The 22,247-nt window shown below is 37.7% G+C and overlaps 1 protein-coding gene across 3 annotated transcripts in view; it reads left to right on the top strand.

Moving 5' to 3' along the window:
* ubr2 (ubiquitin protein ligase E3 component n-recognin 2) overlaps window positions 1-22,247 on the top strand; it is a 43,445-nt gene that overhangs the window by 5,446 nt on the left and 15,752 nt on the right. For 2 of the 3 annotated variants that reach the window (XM_065251615.2, XM_065251600.2), the window contains exons 4-21: window positions 296-406; window positions 2,553-2,683; window positions 2,773-2,911; window positions 3,060-3,122; window positions 3,440-3,560; window positions 3,651-3,755; window positions 4,745-4,833; window positions 15,299-15,397; window positions 16,363-16,526; window positions 16,661-16,760; window positions 19,565-19,693; window positions 19,787-19,970; window positions 20,077-20,138; window positions 20,227-20,337; window positions 20,459-20,524; window positions 21,232-21,354; window positions 21,462-21,525; window positions 21,630-21,754. In XM_065251615.2, coding sequence (XP_065107687.1) covers window positions 296-406; window positions 2,553-2,683; window positions 2,773-2,911; window positions 3,060-3,122; window positions 3,440-3,560; window positions 3,651-3,755; window positions 4,745-4,833; window positions 15,299-15,397; window positions 16,363-16,526; window positions 16,661-16,760; window positions 19,565-19,693; window positions 19,787-19,970; window positions 20,077-20,138; window positions 20,227-20,337; window positions 20,459-20,524; window positions 21,232-21,354; window positions 21,462-21,525; window positions 21,630-21,754 — 1,986 coding nt within the window. Of the gene's footprint in view, window positions 1-295; window positions 407-2,552; window positions 2,684-2,772; window positions 2,912-3,059; window positions 3,123-3,439; window positions 3,561-3,650; window positions 3,756-4,744; window positions 4,834-15,107; window positions 15,207-15,298; window positions 15,398-16,362; window positions 16,527-16,660; window positions 16,761-19,564; window positions 19,694-19,786; window positions 19,971-20,076; window positions 20,139-20,226; window positions 20,338-20,458; window positions 20,525-21,231; window positions 21,355-21,461; window positions 21,526-21,629; window positions 21,755-22,247 lie in introns of all 3 variants that reach the window. The other variant, XM_065251608.2, reaches the window with a different exon arrangement.

The raw sequence follows: 22,247 nt of genomic DNA, 5'->3' as shown, positions 1-22,247 counted from the left end.
CACACCTGCATGTCCTTTAATTAAAAGTTATGGCTAGTGCGGTTGCTGTGATATGCGTAAACATACCAACAATTTTTGCGAGAGGAAAAATTTGTTTTAGACAACATTGGTTAGTTGAATTGCTGCTATTTCACAAACATTCTTTTATCGACATTTAGAAAATATTGCACGTTTTTGCAGATCTGTCGTGGAAACCAGAATTGAGTAGCTCTGGTGTGTAGGACATCAGCTGTGAGCTGTCTTGTGCAGATGTCTTCGTGTTTAAGTGGTTGTTTTTGCTCTGTTTTCTCTGTAGATGACCACCTCAGGGGGAGGAGGCTTCTGTGACTGCGGTGATACAGAAGCCTGGAAGAAGGGCCCTTACTGTCAAAAACACGAGCCCAATATCAGTGACTCTTCACAGAAGGTATCTTCATCTCACTCACAAAGTCTTGACTGTAGAGATGGGAGTTTAAAAACTGGTTCTTTGGCTATTTGTTTCAGAAAAAATTTTTTTAGGGTGTACACTGTCTTTGAAGCCTACTGACTGTTTTTGAACTGAATGTGATGAAAATGGGTGATTTTCGCAAAATCCATATTTAGAATGTGTCCAGCATCAGAAATGTTAAAAAGCCCTTGAAGCCAATTTTTTGTGCATATAAGATTAAGGTTTGAACTAACTGTAACCATTATTTTTAGGGGATTTAAAAAATATTTCCTATAGAATTGTTTACATTTTTTTTACATTACCGCAACATGATATTACATTTACAAAATCATGTTTCGGTAATGAGAGCTAAAAGGTTCTCTAAGATTTTAACTTTTATCTGGAGAGAAAAAATAAGAAATGCTTACCTGGTAGCCATCTTGAGTGTCACAGTCATGTCCCTTCCAACAATTTTGTTTTTGAAAATGTTAGAAAAACAATGATTAAAAATTGTGCAGAGGATGAAAAAATTGGTCTTGGACACATTTATATTCCTTATTAATGTGTCTAAATTTACCAATTATCATCAAATACCACATGTTCTTTACTGTAAATGTTAATAGTATAACATGCACTGAAGCTTTTAATTTTTTAAGATTTTTTAATTATAAATATTTCCATGTCAAAAAAACCAAATCCAGTCATGGACACGTTGCGGCAATGAAAATTTTCCCCTTAAAGGAATATTCCATTTTCTTAAAAGAAAAATCCAGATAATTTACTCACCACCATGTCGTCCAAAATGTTGATGTCTTTCTTTGTTCAGTCGAGAAGAAATAGTTTTTTAAAGAAAACATTGCAGGATTTTTCTCATTTTAATGGACTTTAATAGACACCAACACTTAACACTTAGCTCAATACGTAACAGTTTTTTTTTCAACGGAGTTTCAAAGGACTCTAAACGGTCCCAAACGAGGCATAAGGGTCTTATCTAGCAAAACGATTGTCATTTTTGACAATAAAATAACAAATATACACTTTTAAAGCACAACTTCTCGTCTAGATTCAGTCCAGCGGGACCTAACGTAAATGCGTAGTGACGTAGGGAGGTCACGTGTTACATATATAAAACGCACATTTGCGGACCATTGTAAACAATAAACTGACACAAAGACATCAATTAGTATCAGTTGACATACAACAACGTCGGAACGGTCCTCTTTCTCAACACTTGTAAACACTGGGGCGGAGTTTCGTGTTCGTCCTCTGTGACCTCTTGACGTATTGCGTAGGGTCAGCTGACGCATCACGACCGGATCTAAACGAGAAGTTGTGCTTTAAACGTGTATATTTGTTATTTTTATTGTCAAAAATGACAATCGTTTTGCTAGATAAGACCCGTATGCCTCGTTTGGGATCATTTAGAGTCCTTTGAAACTCCGTTGAAAAAAACTGTTAAGTGTTGATTTAAGTGTTAATTGTTGGGGTCTATTAAAGTCCATTAAAATGAGAAAAATCCTGCAATGTTTTCCTCAAAAAACATAATTTTTTCTCGACTGAACAAAGAAAGACATCAACATTTTGGATGACATGGTGGTGAGTAAATTATCTGGATTTTTCTTTTAAGAAAATGGAATATTCCTTTAAATAAAAAAACAACAAAATTGTTTTGTATGATGTCATTTGAAATCATGTGTAAAATAGTACATGAAGAGAAGTTTGTAACTGTATGCTTCTTATTTTGATACCCTTACTTTGCATTTACTTTTTTTATCAAATTGTTTCATGACACCTCATAAGTCTAATTTCATGAGAATCACCCAAATACAGACTGGCATAGCACTGTAGATTCAATATCCTGTTCAAGTATTTTAATACAGAAATCAATATGATTTTAACCATGAAACGGTTCAGTTACCAACTCTACTAGACAGAAATATCTTTCACTACATAATCACATGAAAGGATCTTGGTTTTCAATATGCCTCAATGACTGGCGCAGACAGTATCAGAATTAAACTTCAACGTAATGTAACTTATTTCCTAGTGCCAACATGTTGTTAACCAAGTCATGGATATTAAGGATTAATATAACAATTGAATGGTTTAATTAGTCAGGAAATTTTAACTTCACTTTATTTCACAGGATCCATTGGCTAATCTGTCAGAACAGATGATCACCCGCACACGAAATGTATTTTCTATCATTCTCAAATACGCTGTGCACATGCTCACCTGGGAAAAAGAGGATGAGTTGCCAGAAGGCCTTGAACCACCGTAAGACACAAGCAAAGCTTATCCTGTGAAACATTATGCCTGTGCTGCCTGTTAGTATTTGTGCGTAACCCGCTTGTGTTTTTCTGAAGGGCGCGTGGAGACACATACTACTGCATGCTGTTCAATGACGAAGTGCACACGTACGAGCAGGTCATCTACACACTACAGAAAGCTGTGAACTGCACCCAGAAAGAGGCTGTTAGTTTCGCTACCACAGTGGACAGAGATGTAAGTGATCACCTGCCGTGAAAAAATACTAGTATCATGTGTAATTCACCCTAGAGCATATTTTGGTGTTGTTTACCTGCAGGTTTAAGGTTAACTGGTCTGTTTTTGCCTTAGTAGTGTATTGATTACTGTTTTTCACTGTTTTCAGGGCAGGAAGTCTGTTCGCTTTGGGGACTTCCAGTTCTGTGAACAGGCCAAATCTGTTATTGTGGTAAGTTCTCAGCAATCATAAATCGATTGGATTGTTCCTCTGTGGTTTTTACTGAAAAGACTTTTCTTTGGAGCATTTCACATCTGATCGAAATTATTTGCATTTAAGTGGTAATGAGTAATCTCCCTCAATTTACACAAGCAATGATGATGTAGGCAATATTTTAAGGCATCAAACACATTTCTGCCATAACCTGTGCTCATAGAAATGCCCTGGCAACCAACCACAACCCTTCAGCATTGTGATATATGACTTGCATCTCTAGAAAATCAAGTTTGTTTGTGAATTATTTTGAAATTATTGGACATGTTTTACAGAGGAACACAAGTCGGCAGACAAAGCCCCTACGGGTTCAGGTCATGCACTCCTCTGTGGTGGCCCATCAGTGTTTTGCTCTCAAAGCTCTCAACTGGCTCGGACAAATCATCAAATCCTCAGGTCTGTTTCTCCATCCTTCTTTTTCATTTTCTTTGTTGTTTGAGACTTTTGGTTGCTTGTAAATTAAAGTGTGTTACTGTCACTCAGCAGATGCTCTCAGGAGGATCTTGTGTCTGGTGGGTCTGCAGCAAGGACCGAATGGAGAAAACTCTTTAGTGGACACGCTCATGCTCTGTGACTCCAAAATGTGGAAAGGTGAATAAATGAGCGTGCTGACTCTTCTGAGATATTGCCTGTAGTTAAATGAATTTCAAAGTAATATAAGCTCAAATTTGATCTCAAGCCATTGTGATGTTACTTAACAATGATAGTTATGCCAAGTTCAGACTGCACGATTTTTGCCCTGATTTTGACTCACCGACAGGTTTTGAGAAATCGCCGTGAAATGCCCAAAATCACAGGCAAAGCAGTGTTTGTGCACACGAGTGACAATCACACAGTGTGAATGATCAAAAACGCGATCTGAGAGAATCGCCGACGAGTCGCCGACACCCATGAGATATTTGGCATGCTAAATATCTGGACCGGTCGGCGATTCAAAATCATGCCGTGTGAAATGTGTTTTGACTGAAAATAACATCAGCGATGACCTACAGCCAATTAGAGAGCAACATACAGGGCAGCTGGAAGTTCAGGGAGGAGTTATGAATTTACAGCCCATAATATCAGCAAGCATGGATTTGGTTAAGAAAGGGGCTTCTTTTCTTTTTATTTTTGCTACAAATGAGCGCACATGCAGTTTGTATGGCAAGCTTCTTGCGGGCTACCATTTTTAATAATAATAATCTGCAGTGTTACGTGAGAACTCCGGTCTCGCACGTGCGACCTCGCAGTTGTTTCCTTGTCACTTCTCGCGTGCATTTGGCTGTGAGACGTAGTTTGCGGACCGTGACAAAGTTGTCGGCGATGGTAAAGTCATGCCATGTGAAAACCACTGTCGCTGATCCGTTGTGCATTGTGAAAACAGCAGTGATTGAACGCTACCCCAGATAGTCATGCAGTATGAAAAGATGTGTGACCCGACTACTTGGAAAATCGTGCAGTCTGAACTCCATTAAATAAAAAGCCATTCAAAATGTTTTGAATTTGGGGGTGAAATATGATGTGTACATGTTCTTGACAGGTTCATTCTCTAAGCTCATGGTGGTAGATCTAATGGTTTACTTGACCTGTTTTACCTTTAGGAGCGAGAAATGTTTACCACCAGCTTTTCATGAGTAGTCTGCTTATGGATCCAAAGTACAAGAAACTTTTCGCCATTCAGTTTGCGAAGGTAAGACTTTCATTTACTGTGACACTGGGCATTTTTTTGATTTGACAATAAAAGAACTTAATGAATAAATGGAGCCCCAGAAAAGAAAACTGGTGCATTTACCCACATTACAGTTGCGTTTCCATTCTTTTGCATTCATACTGAGCCATGAAACAGATATTTGTGACCCTGTACCACAAAACCAGTGATATGGGTCATTTATTTTTTGTTTTAAATAAGCTTCCTATTAATGCATGTAATCTGAGGCTGCAAAAAAAGATGTCCAAATCCTTTATATTTGTCCAAGTCCTTAGTAACACACGTTACTTGTGATAGATAAATATTTTATATATTTATAATTTACAAAATATCTTCATGGAACATTATCTTAATTTAATACCCTTATGATTTTCGGCATTAAAAAATTTATTATTTTGATCCATACAATGTATTTTTGGGCAGTTGCTACAAATATACCTGTTAATGTTGTGGTTCACAGTGTTTCCTCTAGGATTTTTTTCAGCTGTGGCGGCAGGGGGCACCCATGAGGATTATAAATGTAAAAAAAATTAATGGAGAATATAGGCTACAGTAAACTAACTAACATGTATTTTTTTTATAATTTTCACGCTGTCATTTACTTTTCCTTATATTTATAGCATATTGCTTTTCTATGTTTGATCTAAACTGTATTTTCTTAAAAAAACGTTACACAGCTATATACGTAGTTCCGATATTTCATTGTAGTTTTAATGTAGTGTGCATTGCAAGTTCGTCCTCGTGTTTAGCGTACAGAGCTGTTACAAAGTCATGCAGTCCTGTTTGATAATCCGCACTGCTGTGATTGACAGAACAACCGACCAGTTATCCGACATCAGCAGCAATTTTATTTCACACCCGTACCATTTGACATAAAGACTGTGACCCCGAGCCGGTCACACCGCAAATCGCGCAGTTAAATATAAACCTTTACCGGTCTTCAGACAGATCTTAAACACAAATGAGCACGGGACATTTAAAAACGAGTCGAATTTTGGTCTTGGATGTTAGACCCGCATTTTACTCTTGTCTATTGAGTCCCTACCTGCATCTACAACACAAATGACATGCGAATAGCCTATTACACCCGTTAGATCAAATATTATGCGGTTCACCTGCGGGTACCCCGACCCTGCTGTTTCGTCTGAAAACAGATAAAACAGTCTCACCGTCTGCCTCAAGTTTCTATTACCAACGTTCTTCTCTTCCACGGGAATAATGTAAGTTTCCTTACAAACAGATTCGACTATTAATGTCTTGCAGTCGCATATAAGTAGTATTCAGTATTTAGCCTTTTGTTTTTGGACAAATATCTTATCATTTAATGTGAAACTTTGTGAGTGTCGATCTAAAGCACAGACGATTGACTGACAGCTGAGCGCTCAGCAGTGCGCTGCGCTTATAGCCTATACTGAATAACTAATGGCCCGATAAGTTTATAATATGAGCACAGTGATTCCAAATGAATGTCCAAAAAACTCGTAATATGTTAAATCAAAAGTTTAATAAAGTCTTTTCTCGCAGCCCTGCGCTGTGTTGGTGTAGATATGCGCCGGTGAACATCATATGCGTGATGACCTTGCAGCTTAAATTACCCTAAATTTATAGTCATAAAGATAAAAGTAAAACAACATTCGAAACTTCAAATTATGTATTTTTATTTGTGTAAACTCACAATAAGGAGAAAACCTTTTGCTTATTTATAATCATTAAAAACATGACGTGCTTTCTGCTGGTTTGGTTTTAGAGCGCGTCACAAAAAAAGAACAGAAACTCAAATACTTTTTTATTCGTTTTGTCAATTTAATAATTATTTAAGTGCAACATATTTCGTATAGGCTTATTTATTTTATTATTATTTCTCAAAACAGAAACGTAGCTTAATAATCCTCTGTTGATTTAAATCTATTTGTGCATGAAAAAAATAAAAAAACCCATGGAGGAAATTATGATATTTTAGGAGATTTATTTATAAATGAGTGAACAACGCAAATCCAGAAAGGAATTTATTTCTAGACAGCCAGTCTCGCAGAGCGGACATTTCGGTTGCTTTTTTGCGAGCTGACGCTGTGGGTTTTGTCTAGAAGGGATACAGCAAATGCCGAAAAGTTAAGGATTAGATTTAGAGGTAGGATTATTAGGATGAAAACAGCGGTTCTGGCTAAATTGGATACAAATACATCCTACAATCGTGTGAAATTTTGTGTTTAGAGTTGGGTTTGGTTAAAGGATTAGGATAAAACAGTGCTCATCCAACGAGATTTCGTTTGCTGTATCCCTTCTATCCACAACCGCAGGCGTGGCGGGGATGTTTTAGGAGTGGCGGGCCGCCACGGTTGAATGTATATAGCGGAAACACTGAACGGTTCATGGTCACATTTTAGTTATATTAATTAAAAAATATTTTGCATTGCCTGTGGGTTCATGTTCATACCTGCTGTAGTTTTAAGTAGTGGGTAATTTTGCATTATAGCAGGTAATAAAATTATTTTACACTCCGGCATTGGTGTGATAAACTGTATGCTGACTGTTGTTTTTAGACTCAATGCATTGCATAATAGGTTTCACATGAAAATGACATAGTGACATGTTGGCTTTAAAGGCGGGGTGCATGATCTCTGAAAGCCAATGTTGATATTTGAAATCACCTAAACAAACATGCTGCTATCCCAATAGAATCTGTACCTTCTGTTGATAGAACCGCCCCACACATACGCAACACGGGCAATGATGTTGGTTAGTAGACACGCCCCTTACTGCTGATGGGCTACAAGTTTGTTTTGGTACTCGCCCCGACTCCTTTTTCCAAAGTGTTTCAAAAATCATACACCCCGCCTTTAACCACAATAAATTTCAGCTTGTCTCTCACTCTGTAAAATCAAATAAATTAACATGAAGCTTTTTAACTTAAAACATTATGAAAAAAAAGGCTTTGTAGGGATGCACCGAATGTTCAGCAACTGTCCGTGTTCGGTTGAAATAAAGGAAACGACTGAATTTTATCGAACAATGAAGTTTTTGATGATGCAATTTAAGGGCAACCAGTGTACAGTGAAAGGTGCGCACAGTTTATAAATGCAGCAAACATGTTGGCAGTGTGGAAGCATTTTAAAGTGTTCAGAGAAAGATTTTTTTGCTATTTTAGAAAATGGTTTTGGTTGCTGAACATTAAGCATTTCTTAAAGGTATAGTTCACCTAAAAATGAAAATTCTGCCATTTACTCACCCTCAAGTTGTTACGAACCCGTATTAATATATTTATCTGCTGAATACAAATAAAGACCAAACAGATCTGGGGCACCATATCATTTTCGTTATGCATTATTTTATTTTGGTTGTTTAAAACACACAAAAAATTATCAGATTAATCGATCGATTAATCGCTAGATAAATCAATTATAAAAAGAATCGATAGCTGCACCCCTACTTTGTATCAGAGATGGGACCAAGTCACACATGTGCAAGTCTCAAGTAAGTCTCAAGTCTGAACCTTCAAGTCTCAAGTAAGTCCCAAGTATTTTTTTTCTTGGGCAAGTCAAGTCAAGTCGAGTCACAGGCTATGTCAAGTCAAGTCAAGTCAAGTTCTGTAGTAGGTCAAGTCAAGTCCAAGTCAAGTCACCTTATTATTGTAATTTTACCTGCAGAATCTGATCTTAATAAAGTGACAAGATATACAGTAAGTAACTATCAGTAAATTACAATAATTTGGATTTGCATTGTAAATACTCATGTTCAGTAAAATACATCTTGGAATCAAACAAAATTGTAACTTCATAAATTATTTAACAAATAAAACAAATAACAGCTTAACATCCAACAGACCCCTCTCTGAACACCTCCCTCTCTCTCAAACACAGTTCACGTACAACATTAAACTTTGTTACATTTCTCCTCTCTCTCTCTTTCTCTCTCTCTCTCTCAAACATGTGCCCAGAAAAAACGAGCGCGTCACACCTCTTCCGTTCGCGCGCCTAAATTTGAAATAACGAACTTGAGCGCACAAAAGACGCGACATGTGAACCGCCCCTAACATTGTAGAATCAAGTAATTTTTCTCTGTGTGTGTGTTCAGGTGGCAAACTTGAAAAAGAAGTATTCAAAAATAAGTATTTAAAAAATAAATCAAAATTTTTTTGCCCACACATGTCCCCAACACAGTATGCTACGTTACACAGGGCTACATTAGCTATTATTACCAGTGTTGGGCAAGTTACTTCCAAAGTGTAATACATTATATATTACAAATTACTGTCATTTGAAAGTAATTAGTTACATTACAATATTACTGACTCTGAACTGTAATGAGTTACACTACTTTTGCGTTACTTTTGAGTTACTTTCATCAAAATAACAGAAGTATGACTAGGCATTATAAAATGTTAAAATGCAGTTTATTGATGCTTATAAATCTAGAAGTTATGTGTTGGCCTTCGAGCTTTGAATAGGCACAGTGAAGACTTATGGCAAAAAAACAGTAACAATGACTGTCAGAGTCATAAACATAGACAAATGATCTGGTAAAAGTCTGGTAAATGATGGTAGACATACCAAACACAATAAAGCTAGAGCCCACTATAATGCAAACTATAGACTAATTACATTGCAAGACACGCAACCTCTTTTCATTTCTATTCTTTAATTCACTTTTAATTCAGATTCACAGCACAAACCTGGCATTCATTGGGTCGACACAACTTATCAAAAAGTGCTATTGGAGGATCAGGCCTCAAGGAAAACAGCTCATTTCAGTACAATATAAGGATTACATGCACTGTAAAAAATTTCCCTGTAAAATAACAGTAAAGAGCTGGCAGCAGAGACGCCAGCAGTATACTGTTATTTTTACGGTATTTATACGTAAAATGACTTTACGGTAGTAGTCTGTAAACCAGAAAAACTGTATTTTTCTGTTATTATATAATAACAGTAAAGAGCTGGCAGCAGAGACGCCAGCAGTATACCGTTATTTTTACGGTATTTATATGTAAAATTACTTTACGGTAGTAGTCTGTAAACCTGAAATACAGAATACTTTGGTAGTCACACTCTTATACACTTACATAACCTATACAGTAAAAAATAAATGCATATTTCTCTGATTTATTTGGAAACTAAAATAATATTGTTTAGGTTGTTACGCCTGTCTACAGTAAACTGTAAGAAGTTAAAGTAACAACCTAAACAATATTATTGTAATTTCCAAATAATCAGAGAAATATGCAGCATTTTTTACTGTATTAGAAATAACATAAATTTAGCAGTTTCCAAAAATTCTTCATTGATATTTAAAATATCAGTCTCCCAATGAACTTGCCCAATGAATTCCCAGGGCTAAAGACAATTGCTTAAGATATGCATTATTGTGATTATTATGCAAAATAAGCAACAAAAACTTCCAAATCAAACACCTTTATTTCAAAGAGCAATGTCAATGTCAACATGAATACAAAAAAGGAAAGAAAATAAATCCTGTTGGACAATGCTGAAAAAGCTTTCAAGTAAACAGAAACAGTAGTGTCTTGCTTTAGACTATGGCAATAAACTTACGTTCTTAAATTGCTCGTCAGAGACTGCCCCTATCTTACCAAATGTGAAGGGCATAACCTATAGTTTACTTTTAAGACATAAGTTTGAAAACATACCTAAGGCCATTTTGAAACTACTATAGTACAGTAGAACATTTTGTCAGGATGTATCAATAATATGCATAAAAAACATTAAGGATGAAACCGTAGGGTAGGCACCTGTGCCACTGCAAGCTAGACTTGCAGGTTACCTCTTAAAATTGTCCTGTGAGGTAGGCTTGTGTTTTTACATCTTAGTTCTTGTGGATCCAGAAGAGATGATCATCACTTTGGTAGCCGCTGTTCCTCTCTGCAGCATTATTTCAGTGCTGCCACTGTCAAAGAAAAAAAAACAATCATACTCATAAATAAACTAAACAATCACGAATGTACAGTATAAACTCCAAGCGAATGCTTACAGTATAAAGTTAAAAATACCAGTATAATTGTGGCAATGCCAGACTGTCAAAACAATGAGAAAAAGATTATATACACACCGATCTATATGAAGTTCCATTAAAAAGTCAAGGAGATTCTTCAGTAGCATGGCCACGTGTGTATTTGACTGCAGAAGACGACTTCTGGACGATCATACATTTTTTCTTAGAGACAATCTTGCCTGATGATTTTGGCATTTGTTCCTCTCTCTTGATTTATATCAATGAAGTGCCTAAATCAAAAGCAATTAATTGTTTTTTGTCTTCTTCATTGCACAAATTGAGTGGATTTAATGACATCAAATGGAATTATAATAAAGTCTATACCCTGTGTGTGTGTGTGTGTGTGTGTGTGTGTGTGTGTGTGTGTGTGTGTGTGTGTGTGTGTGTGTGTGTAGGTGTTGAGGCTTGAAATGTACAGTACTGATTCCATTTTATGCATAAAATACAAACACATTAACTTAATTGTATGTATCTATATAATGATGGCAGGAATTGAAGGGGTTTACCTCTGAATGAATTCCAGAGGGCAGGCTGTCTCATCTTGATACTGAAGGCTGAAAATGTAGTAGATTGCAAACATAGCAGCAAGTCCAATTGCGAATGTGGGTGTGATGCCCTCAGAGATGACACAGCCCTTAAAGGTGATCATCCAACCCTTAATTGTGACTTGCCTTGTTGCACTTAAAAAACTTAACAACATGGAAATACTTGTTACCTTGTGTAAACATTTGTAAACTCAAGATGAATGGCAGATAAGATACAATGCGTCTATCAATGAATCTAAATTAAATGTATATTACCAGGTATCAGGCGAGGACTTGCAGGAAGACTGAGAGTTGTCTCAATGTCAACTACAGTGGCAGACACCTGAAGGGAACAAATACATTATCCTTACCATAATAAGATTTTTAAGAAGAAAATTTATAAAAAGGACAATAATTAGTAAACACTCGGTGAAATGTAACCAAGAGGTGAACGAGGTAGGCTTCTCGCAGCTTCCTTTAAACCACAAAATAATTTACACCTCTCTTTTTACATATGTAGTAGTACTCCCACAAATTAGTACACACATTGCATTCACAAAGAGTCCAGAAAGACAATATTTTCACACCAATTTGGCGTTTAAAAAGAAAAATGCAAAGCCTTGACTATTCAACTTTAACCGAACTACAATTAGCTTCATTTTCTTGTTAACTGTTTGTAAAACACTTTTCATTAAAAGTCGACACAAACTAAATAAACTCACCAAAACCATCTTGGATAGTCGATGTTCAAATAATCCTATGGTTTGATTGAAATAAATTCTTTAATAAGTGTTGTTTCTCAAATTCAGAAGTAGCCTTCGGCTAACGTTACCAAAATTAAACAAAATACCACCCAAAAGTAATATTGTTTTGGCTATTCAAATCTAAGCCTCACTGTTAAATGACACGTTTAAATCCCTAGCAAGAGAAGCTTCTATCAGTTGATATCAAGCATTCTTGGCAATATGAATAAAAGTGATGCAAGACCCAATGAATTTGATGAAGAACACTTGACAATGTGCAGCACGTCATCTAAATTGTACGTCGTCTTCTGGAAAATCTCCTATCCAAATAATGGTTCCCAAAATTCCATCCAGGAGTTAATGACAAATTATTTCTGTATTTTTTTAAAGAAAATTGACCAAAAGCAATAGGCTAGCCTCAATTTATAAGACTAACATTGCTTAGCTTCTGACCGTGCTCCAAATTCCCCAGTCAACATGCATTTTCGAGAAAATACTGTATTGTCCTGTTATTTAAAACATCAACTTACTGTTTAGGGCCTCTGTCTTGTTGCTCCAATTTAAGCAGCCCACAATGCATTGCTAACTACAGTACTAAACTGTTTAACATGAAAACAGTATTTTAGTGTTGAAAATTGGCTGTAAATTTACAGCAATTGCTTACAGTGTGTAGACTAACATATAAAACATAGACAAACAGAGGAACACTGCTTTTTGCCAAACATTGCATATAGGCTCCCATACAAAGGCTGGTAAAAACTTTAAACAGTGATGTTTAAATATACTATTTAAATAACCATGTTTAAGTCTACATTAATGTTATGTTGTAGTTTAGGTTGCTGTTTGTAATAAAACTGTAGATAACATAGGAATAGCCTTGCAATCTATTGTGCATATGGACTGTAACCATAGCAACGTTAGCTTACCTTGTCATTGCTGATGTGGTGAAATGGATTTTACTGGCAAGACTTTTAAAAGTCTCTTTACTTCTGAGGTTCAAGCAGCACAGGAGACCGATAGAAACTTTCTGTTGCTTTTACTTAGTGCTCTCATTCGCAGAATTTTGCGTGTGCCGCGCTACCGGACCTGATTGCGACCACTTTAGTCAATGCTTATACAGCCGCGGACTTCCCAGATTCGGCTCTTTAAGAAACGCGTCAAATACAAAATTAAAGTAAAAATGAACATGCTGCATACAGCACCTGGAAACAGACATACGCTGCGTCCCAAACCGCCTACTTCCATACTATATAGTAGGCAAAGAGTACGAGAAGTAGGGCTTTTCGTCTACTATATAGTATGGAAGTATGCTGTTTGGGACGCAGCCATTACTATTTTACCCGCAGCTTTTTCCTGTGTGGATGCTGGTCATTCGCATTGGTCAAAAATAAAAAAAATAAAATAACACGTCTAATTTTGAAATGCATTGTTGTAACGCGCTCGTTACTAAGACTGTAACGAGTAAAATATTACTAAAATTTTATTAGTAATGCGTTATATTACTGCGTTACAGCAAAAACTAATATATTACTGTAATATATTATATTTTGTAATGCGTTACTCCCAACACTGATTATTACATTAGCTAACTACCAACTAACCAGATATTAACAAATTGACAAGCACTTACTGGGCATAATGGCTCTTTAAATGACGACCAAAATTGGAGGTTGCCTTCTGGCTGCTTGTGATTTTAATGTTGCATGTCTTGCAAAGCACTGTTCGTCTTTTGCAATCTTGTTGAAGCCAAAAGCGATTACCCTCCGTACCCCTCCGGCTGACATGTTGATATCTGATCTAAGTGGGCGTGGTGTGCGTAAGGTACGAAAGGGCATGACGAATGATAGTGTCTTGATTCAGTCATGACAACGCCATTCTCAGCCTGCGCTCCAGCTGGGTCAACTTTATTTTTTTAAATAATTTATATATTTTATATTTAAACTGAAAACATGATGTGATTAACACTCAAGTCATTCAAGTCATCGTGTCTCAAGTCAAGTCAAGTCCCGAGTCTTTAACTTCCAAGTCCGAGTCGAGTCTCAAGTATTTTATTTTTTGTCAAGTCAAGTCACAAGTCACAAAAATAGCGACTCGAGTCGACTCGAGTCCAAGTCACCAAGTCACAAGTCCCCATGTCTGCTTTGTATTATTTGTATTCAGCAGAACAAATACATTTAAACAAGATTGAAACAACATAAGGGTAAGTTAGTGATAGAATTTTCCTTTTTCGGTGATCTGTCCCTTAAGGTATTGCATTGGGATAAATGTTAAATCGATTTTTAATTCTTGTAAATTTCTGTTGTAAGTGCATTACACTAAACACAAGTTTAACTTTTTACAAACTGAGAGACAAGTCAGATTAATTTTTTTGTCATTAACAAGTAAATGGCACAGTTGGTGATGGAGATGTTATCTTACATTGTACATAACAGAGAATTTATGCAGCTCAACGAGCATTGATAGAATAAGCCAGATCTGCAATGATTTACTAAAACCTTTATAAATGTCCTCCTGTAGCGCTTAACGTTAAATAAAGCATCTCAGTATGTGCCCCTATCCCCATCCAGTAAATGATAAGAGCTGTAATAAGAGAGAAATACTATAATTTAGCAGTATTAATCTTGCTCTAGTAGTTGGTTCGCTGCCTATTGCAGTCCTCAGACCGTCCCTTTAGTGTCAGTTACTCTGTGACAGCAGGAAATCTGTCTGTACCAGCAGCACTCGAGTGTGACTGACAGGGTGTGCTGGCAGATATTCAAACCTTGGATCAAATTGCTCCGCTTAAGAAGTTCTTATAAAAACCAGGAGGTCAACTTTATCTCCCTCAGCTCCACCGCTCAGATAGTTAAAGATGCGTCTATACGATAGCCTAGTGCTTTCCCGTTCCCATAGCTGCTGTAAGTGCAAGGGGGGCGTAACTGCAGGGCAAGATGGCCCCTGACCTCTGACCTAGAAGGTGAATGTACCCCCTTCCCACTTCCCTTAGAATTACCGGCGCCTCCAGACAGATTTTATGGAGGACGATCACGAGCGTGTAGTGTCAGTGACATCTCTGTCAGTGCAGCTCTTCACCGCCCCTACTGTGGTGAGTACATTCAATCCCACACACCTCTCCTCTCTCTCCCGTCTCTCTCTCTCTCTCTCTCTCTCTCTGCCTCCCCTCACTGCTGCCTGCAGAACTATGAGCGCTTGCAGAGCGACTATGTGAAAGATGACCATGACCGGGAGTTCTCCATCACTGACCTCTCTGTGCAAATGTTCACCGTGCCTTCGCTGGTGAGTACATGCAGGGAGAGACGCCCTGCCAGGAGGAAGAGGACTTGTCATCGTTTTTGTTTTTGTCTGTTTTCTTCTCTTCCTCTCTTTGTTTTGCCTCTCTGGAAAGTGCAAATATTTCTCATACAAAGTAATGAACTTTAAATTCTGATATTTTGGGCTTGTATATACATGTGGATGACTTTAATATGCTTTTAATTCACAGTCTATTAAGTCATCACATACCTGCATGATTAAAACGCTGTCTGCAGTGTATTGCACTGTCCACATAAGCTATTGCTTTGAAAATAATTTCTCAGCTTTGCTCATTCTACTCTATCATCAATCCCACAATTCCCTGCACAAGCCTGCCGTCTTATTTCAATAGAGAATGAATTGTAAATCTCGCCACAGCTGTGAACATGCACTTTGCATGGTTACGTTACTAAAAGGTTGCTATTTGTTTTGTTGGTTTAACCCTAATAAAGATCATTAAAATACCAAACACCATAAGATGACACTTCACCTATGCTTGAGAATTTAAATGCAAAAGCATTGCTTGTCACTCGGTACATTCACACGGGACAGAAGCGTTAACGCTTGACGGAAGGCTTTTCTGAATCATATCCAACAGCCAATCACAGTGGCCACTACACATGCTCTGGTCTTCCATAAACGTAATTGGCTGGCTTTGCCTAGCTTATTTGCATAAGGCAATCTGATTGGCTGACGCATGCGTTGCTGCTTGAAAAGTAGTGAAATGTTCAACTTCTGCCGCGAACAATAGCAGTGACGCGGTGCTAATCTTGACGTCACCAATTAAAAGTGAATGGGAAGTGTTAACGCTTATGCCCCATGTGAACGTACCGTTAATATTCCAGATACAAACATGTTTAGTCTGTTTTGACAAGCTGTTTACAGCTGTGGCCGGGTCTTTTCTGTTTTCTGTATCTCTGGACTCTCACTCTTTCCTAACCGTCTCTCAGGCTCGGATGCTGATAACAGAGGAGAACCTGATGACCACCATCATTCAAACTTTCGTGGACCACCTCAGGCACAGAGACATCCAGGGCCGCTTTCAGTTTGAACGTTACACTGCACAACAAGCCTTCAAATTCCGCCGAGTCCAGAGCCTTATAGGAGACCTCAAGTAAGATCTGGAAAGCTTGGCTTCATTCAGCAGAACGTTTGACATCCAGCAACAACTCTAACACTTTGTATATTTAGACTGTTCATGTTCAGTTTTTGTAAATGTCATCATGATCTTGTTGTCTTTGCTTGCAGGTATGTCCTGATCAGCCGTCCAACAGAATGGTCAGACCAGCTCAGGGAGAAGTTTCTGGAAGGTTTTGAAGCTTTTTTGGAGCTGCTAAAATGCATGCAGGTAACTATCTGAACCTGTGACTATGTGCAGAAAACCTGAAATATTCCCTTAGGGCAAACTGTTGAAACTTCGTGTATGTTTTGATCTTCGCTCTGAATCTGATTTCTATCAAGAGTCCTTCACAAAAACGCAGTTATCTCAGCTTTTTGCTCAAATTTTTGTATTTTTGAAGAAACCTACCCATATTTGAGAGGTGATAAAAAGAGAAAATATGAATTAAACTTTTTTTAAGCGGAGGGTCTGTTCTTTCATTTTGATTTATTGTATGTTTATATATTTAAAGAAGAACATTTTCTGAAAGGCATTAAACTTTTGTGTAAAAAATGCTGGCTCTGGCTGGTGGGGAAATAGTTAATATCTGTAGCAAAGGTTGCTTTCACATTACAGTTTTTGATTTGGAGCCATTCCTGTTTGTTTCTAGAATTTGATTTCTTTGTTTGCTGTAGTAGCAGTTTTTCACTTGATGACTTACCGGCTACCAACATACTGCATCTGAGGTTGCTTTAAAAGATTGTTTGAGCTAAAAATTGTGTGAACTTTAGTGATTTGTTTGAAATCTTTCACTTGTGTTTAGTGTTGGGCGATATGCCCCATTTTGAGATCCTCCTATCGTCAGCCTATAAGATCGGCAATGCACGATAGTATCGGGGGCGGGAGTTTAGTCATTTATTTATTTGTTCATTTTTTACTCATTATGACAAGTCACTTGATTGATGGACAAAAAAAAATTTTCATGACCGCCACCTTCTTAAAACTGATGCCATTATTGAAATTTCCTCTGTGCCAGGGAGCGGGAACAACACTCGCTAGTTTTAACCCTCTACGTGCTAACAACCTCTTTAGTGCAAGGAAATGTCAGAGCTAGGGCTGCTCAATTATGGGATAAATCATAATCCTGATTATTTAACATGATTACTTAATCACTGTAAAAACACACACACAATTCAATGCATTTGTTTAGTGCTGTGGCAGAAGGCTACATGTGTCAAGCAGTGGTGCTCTCAGAGGTCCCTTAAAACACATCAGTCCAGCGGAACGCGATTTATATTTTAAACACGAGGGATGTATTGCCACAACTCCTTTAAATGCATGTCATAAAGAGGATTACTATGTAGAGATTCTGACTTCGGACAGAGCGCAGCTCTCTGCACATACGCAAGAGTGAGAGAGGCGCCAATATGCAGCAGGTTATATTTTAAACAAAAGGGATAAATTGCCTCAGTTCGCATGAAACTCATAAAACTAAACAAATACATAAGGATTACTACTATAGTTTATGTTCAGACTTCAGACAGATGCAAGAGCACGTGCACGTGAGACAGAGAGAAGCGCAGCTGCTCGTGAAGCACTGGATTTATTTCTGGTGCTAGAAGGAGTCCACGACGCGCTCATTAATTACAGGTGCGTGCAAGAAGGAATCCTCTCTCTACAAGCTCTCTCGCGTAAAGTGAAGCCCACAAACCCTCATGCGAGGAAAATCATGCAATGTGCATGTTCACGTGAAAATATGATGATAATAATAATAATAACCATCGCCAAATATCATCATGAAAGCCTGCTTTTGCAGATATGAATGAAGATTGTCGATACACTATACTATCATCTATCGGCACAACTCTACTAGGGCTGGGCAAAAAAATCGATTTTTCTATTAATCGTTTTTTAAAACGTGGTCGATTTTTTTCATATTTATTTCCACAAACATTGAATGGAGGAATGGAAGCATTTTAGATTTTGCAAGCAAGATGTGTTGTGGCTTTTAATTTCTTTTTATTAATTACCCACTTGTAAACTGCTGTTCACTGTTCTTTTTTATTAATATAGTATTTGTATTAAATCTATATTCATTGAGCTGAATCGAGAATCAAGTATAAAAACCTACCTGAGAACCAGAATCGAAAATTTAATCGAGAATCGGAATCGATTTGATAGCTTGTGAATCGAAATCGAATCGATCTGGAACATCTGAATCGATACCCAGCCCTAAACTCTACTAGTGTTATCAATTATACAAATCTGCTTTTCTTTAATGTTTTGCATTTCTTACAATGGGTCCATGGTAGACACATCCAGGTGTCTTTCTGTCTGTAATGAATCCAAAGGCTGCAATATAAAAAAAAACATTTTGTCTTTCAAGGTCAATAACTAGCATGTACCAACACATGTATTTGGTTATGTCGAAGTTTAAAGGGCACATATTATACCCAATTTTACAACATGTAATATAAGTCTCAGGTGTCCCTAGAATGTATCTGTGAAGGTTCAGCTCAAAATACCCTACAAATCATTTTTTATAGCATGTCCAAAAATGTGCTGTTTTCATGTGTGTACCTTTAAATGCAAATGAGATACAGCTCAACGTTCCCTCAACCAACAGACAGTGAGCGCTTTAATGTTAAAAATAGATCTGATTTATGTGCAATACAGTCTAAGACAATAGCATCTTAGCTGCATTAGCGCTACAAGGTGCTAACAAACACATTTAGAAAACTTTTGGGTAAAATTATCCAGTCGGTGAGTGGCCATGGCAGTGGGGGGTGGCTTTATCAATGTGATGTCATATTAACAATAGAATCAAAACTAATGAGACTGCTTTGGTTTAATAGGGATTAAAAAAAGGATTTGGTGTATTTGTTTCATTGTAGGGTGGTTGTGTTCACGCACTGCCAACACACAAACACCTTGTAAAAGGGAATTTGTGCTCTTTAATGGAGAAAAGAGAGGTGTAAGGGGGTTTCCCTCTGGTTTAAACCAAACATTTGAGCCGGACGTAAAATCACCTTTTTTATGTGTTTTTATTGCAGGGAATGGACCCAGTAGTCCGTCAGGTGGGGCAGCACATAGAGATGGAGCCTGAATGGGAGGCAGCGTTTACTTTACAAATGAAGCTCACACACATCATCTCAATGATGCAGGAATGGTGTGCCAATGATGTGAGTGACAGATCAAGAATCAGTTTGTGTTGTGTATATTACCCATAATGCAATGTGCAGCTGGAATGAACTCTATTGTTGGTCTTGCTGCAGGAGAAAGTGCTGATTGAAGCTTATAAGAAGTGCCTGAGCGCGCTGACTCACTGCCACAGTGGTTTTACAGACGGGGAACAGCCCATAACCCTCAGCATGTGCGGCCACTCCGTAGACACCATCCGCTACTGCGTTTCTCAGGAGAAAGTCAGCATACACCTGCCTGTGTCACGCCTTTTAGCAGGTGACACTGACACACAAACATGCTATCAATACCCAGTAACTAATACATAGCTACTAATACACTACTTCTAATTATATAATAACGAGTGATTTTTCTCTCCCATAAGGTTTACATGCTCTGCTGAGCAAAACAGAAGTTGCCTATCGGTTCCCTGAGCTGCTGCCTCTGGTAGGTTTGAGGGTTTTAGTCTTCCTGATCATTTTATGCTTTCACAGACCGTATTGGCACTTTTTGAGACTTCTTTTTCCTACTAAAGAGTGAACTGAGTCCACCCATGTTGATCGAGCATCCGCTCCGCTGCCTAGTGCTCTGTGCGCAGGTGCATGCTGGGATGTGGAGAAGAAACGGCTTCTCATTGGTCAATCAGGCAAGAAGTTTTTGCTTTTGTTTCATTCTAATAATGGTGACAGTTTTTTAAAGAATTGATTAATATTGTAAACCGTGCTTTCACATTAAATCAATTAAAATGTGTTTTTTTATTATTATAGATTTATTATTATCACAATGTGAAGTGCCGGGTGGAGATGTTTGATAAAGATCTCGTCATGCTTCAGGTCAGTAGCTTTCACGTACCTCTGAAATTTCACTAATAATGCATTTCTATATAAAGAAAAATTTAATTTTTACTACATTTAAAGCAACCTGTATTGTAAGCTTCCCCTGTTTCACTGTGAGATTTTTATTTTCTTGTCCTTTGTTGATTTATGTGGTAGTGGGAAGGCCAAAATGTCGAAATTTCAAGGGTACATACCATAAAAATCTGACTTTCTCCATGTTTAAGTGCTGTAATTGGGTCCCCAGTGCTTCTATCAATCGAGAAAATGTGAAAAAAGATCAACACAGTAATTTTGTATTGGTAAACCATTCTCTGAAAGCATGTGGAAAAAAATAGGTAATTGAAATTTGGCTCCCCTTGTGATGTCAGAAGGGGATAATTCCACCCCTAATCTGCACTATTCAACCACGCCGCTGCCATTTAGTGCAGAGATCAGCTCATTGCATATTAAAAGACACACCCAAAACGGCACATTTTTGCTCACAACTACAAAGTTCCAATTTTAACATGTTATAATAAATGATTTATATGGATTTTGAGCTAAAACTTCACATATGTACTCTGAAGAGACCAAAGATTTATTTGACATCCTAAAAAGTCTTGTGAAATGTACCCCGTAAAGATACATTACTGTGGTCATTGGTAAATCGCTTTGGATTAAAGCCTCGGATAAATGATAATATGTAAATGTTGTTTTTGGGATAGGCCGGAGCTTCCATGATGGATCCAAACCACTTCCTGATGATCGTGCTGAGTCGTTTTGAGCTCTATCATATCTTCAGCTCAGCAGACTGCAGGAAGAGATACGGCAGAGAAAATATCAACAAGGTCTTCTTACCATGCACCTTCTTCATTTCTGTTTAAAGAGCTATCTCTGTCTTCAGACACTCTTTGATTACTGTTGCTGATGATGCATGTGTGTCTATTTGTATCAGGATGTGGTTCAGCAGAACAACACACTAATCGAAGAGATGCTGCATCTGGTCATTATGGTTGTGGGTAAGTGCTGATCATCCTTCAACCTGCTGCTGCATTGTTATATGTGTCTGTCAAATTAAATGGCGATAAAAAAATGATGCATGACTTTGTTGTTTTTTCCTCAGGTGAGCGATACATTGCTGGTGTTGGTCAAGTGGAGAGTTATGATGAGATAAAGCGAGAGATCATTCACCAGCTGTGCATTCGGCCTATGGCCCACAGTGAGCTGGTCAAAGCCCTGCCAGAGAACGTAAGTCAACCCTCAGAGCAAACTGTTAAGGTCCTGACACTGCTGCTTATTGCTTTTATCTTAGATCTGTCTAATTTTGGGAAGTACTTGTTGAATAATTCACATTTTTAACCACAGATTAGTGTTTTTAGGCCTGATGTAAAGCAGGGTCCATAAGGGCACACGCTCACATCATACTTAACTGGACCGAACCGAGTCCCCACTCCCCCGCTCGTCTGACTCTGCACTCACACTACATTTTATGATCCATACCCAATTATGCTTACGTATAAAATATTGCATAAGACATCCAGATGGCTTACAGAATGCTGGAAGATATGCACGATGAGTTCATCATAATTATGAATTTATGACTTATTAGGTGTGTTTGAAATCATGTGCACGATGTAGATTGTTTGGCATATGACATTAAATAACCAAGAGAGAGAATTAAAAGCATATTAAGGGCAATCTGCTCTCCAATCACTATTGAGCTGCTTTAATGTCATAAACC

The sequence above is a fragment of the Paramisgurnus dabryanus genome, chromosome 20 (genome assembly GCF_030506205.2).
Source record: "Paramisgurnus dabryanus chromosome 20, PD_genome_1.1, whole genome shotgun sequence".
In the NCBI taxonomy this organism is placed as follows: Eukaryota; Metazoa; Chordata; class Actinopteri; order Cypriniformes; family Cobitidae; genus Paramisgurnus; species Paramisgurnus dabryanus.
Note: the sequence above shows the minus strand (reverse complement) of the source record. Positions and strands in the feature narration are given on the sequence as shown.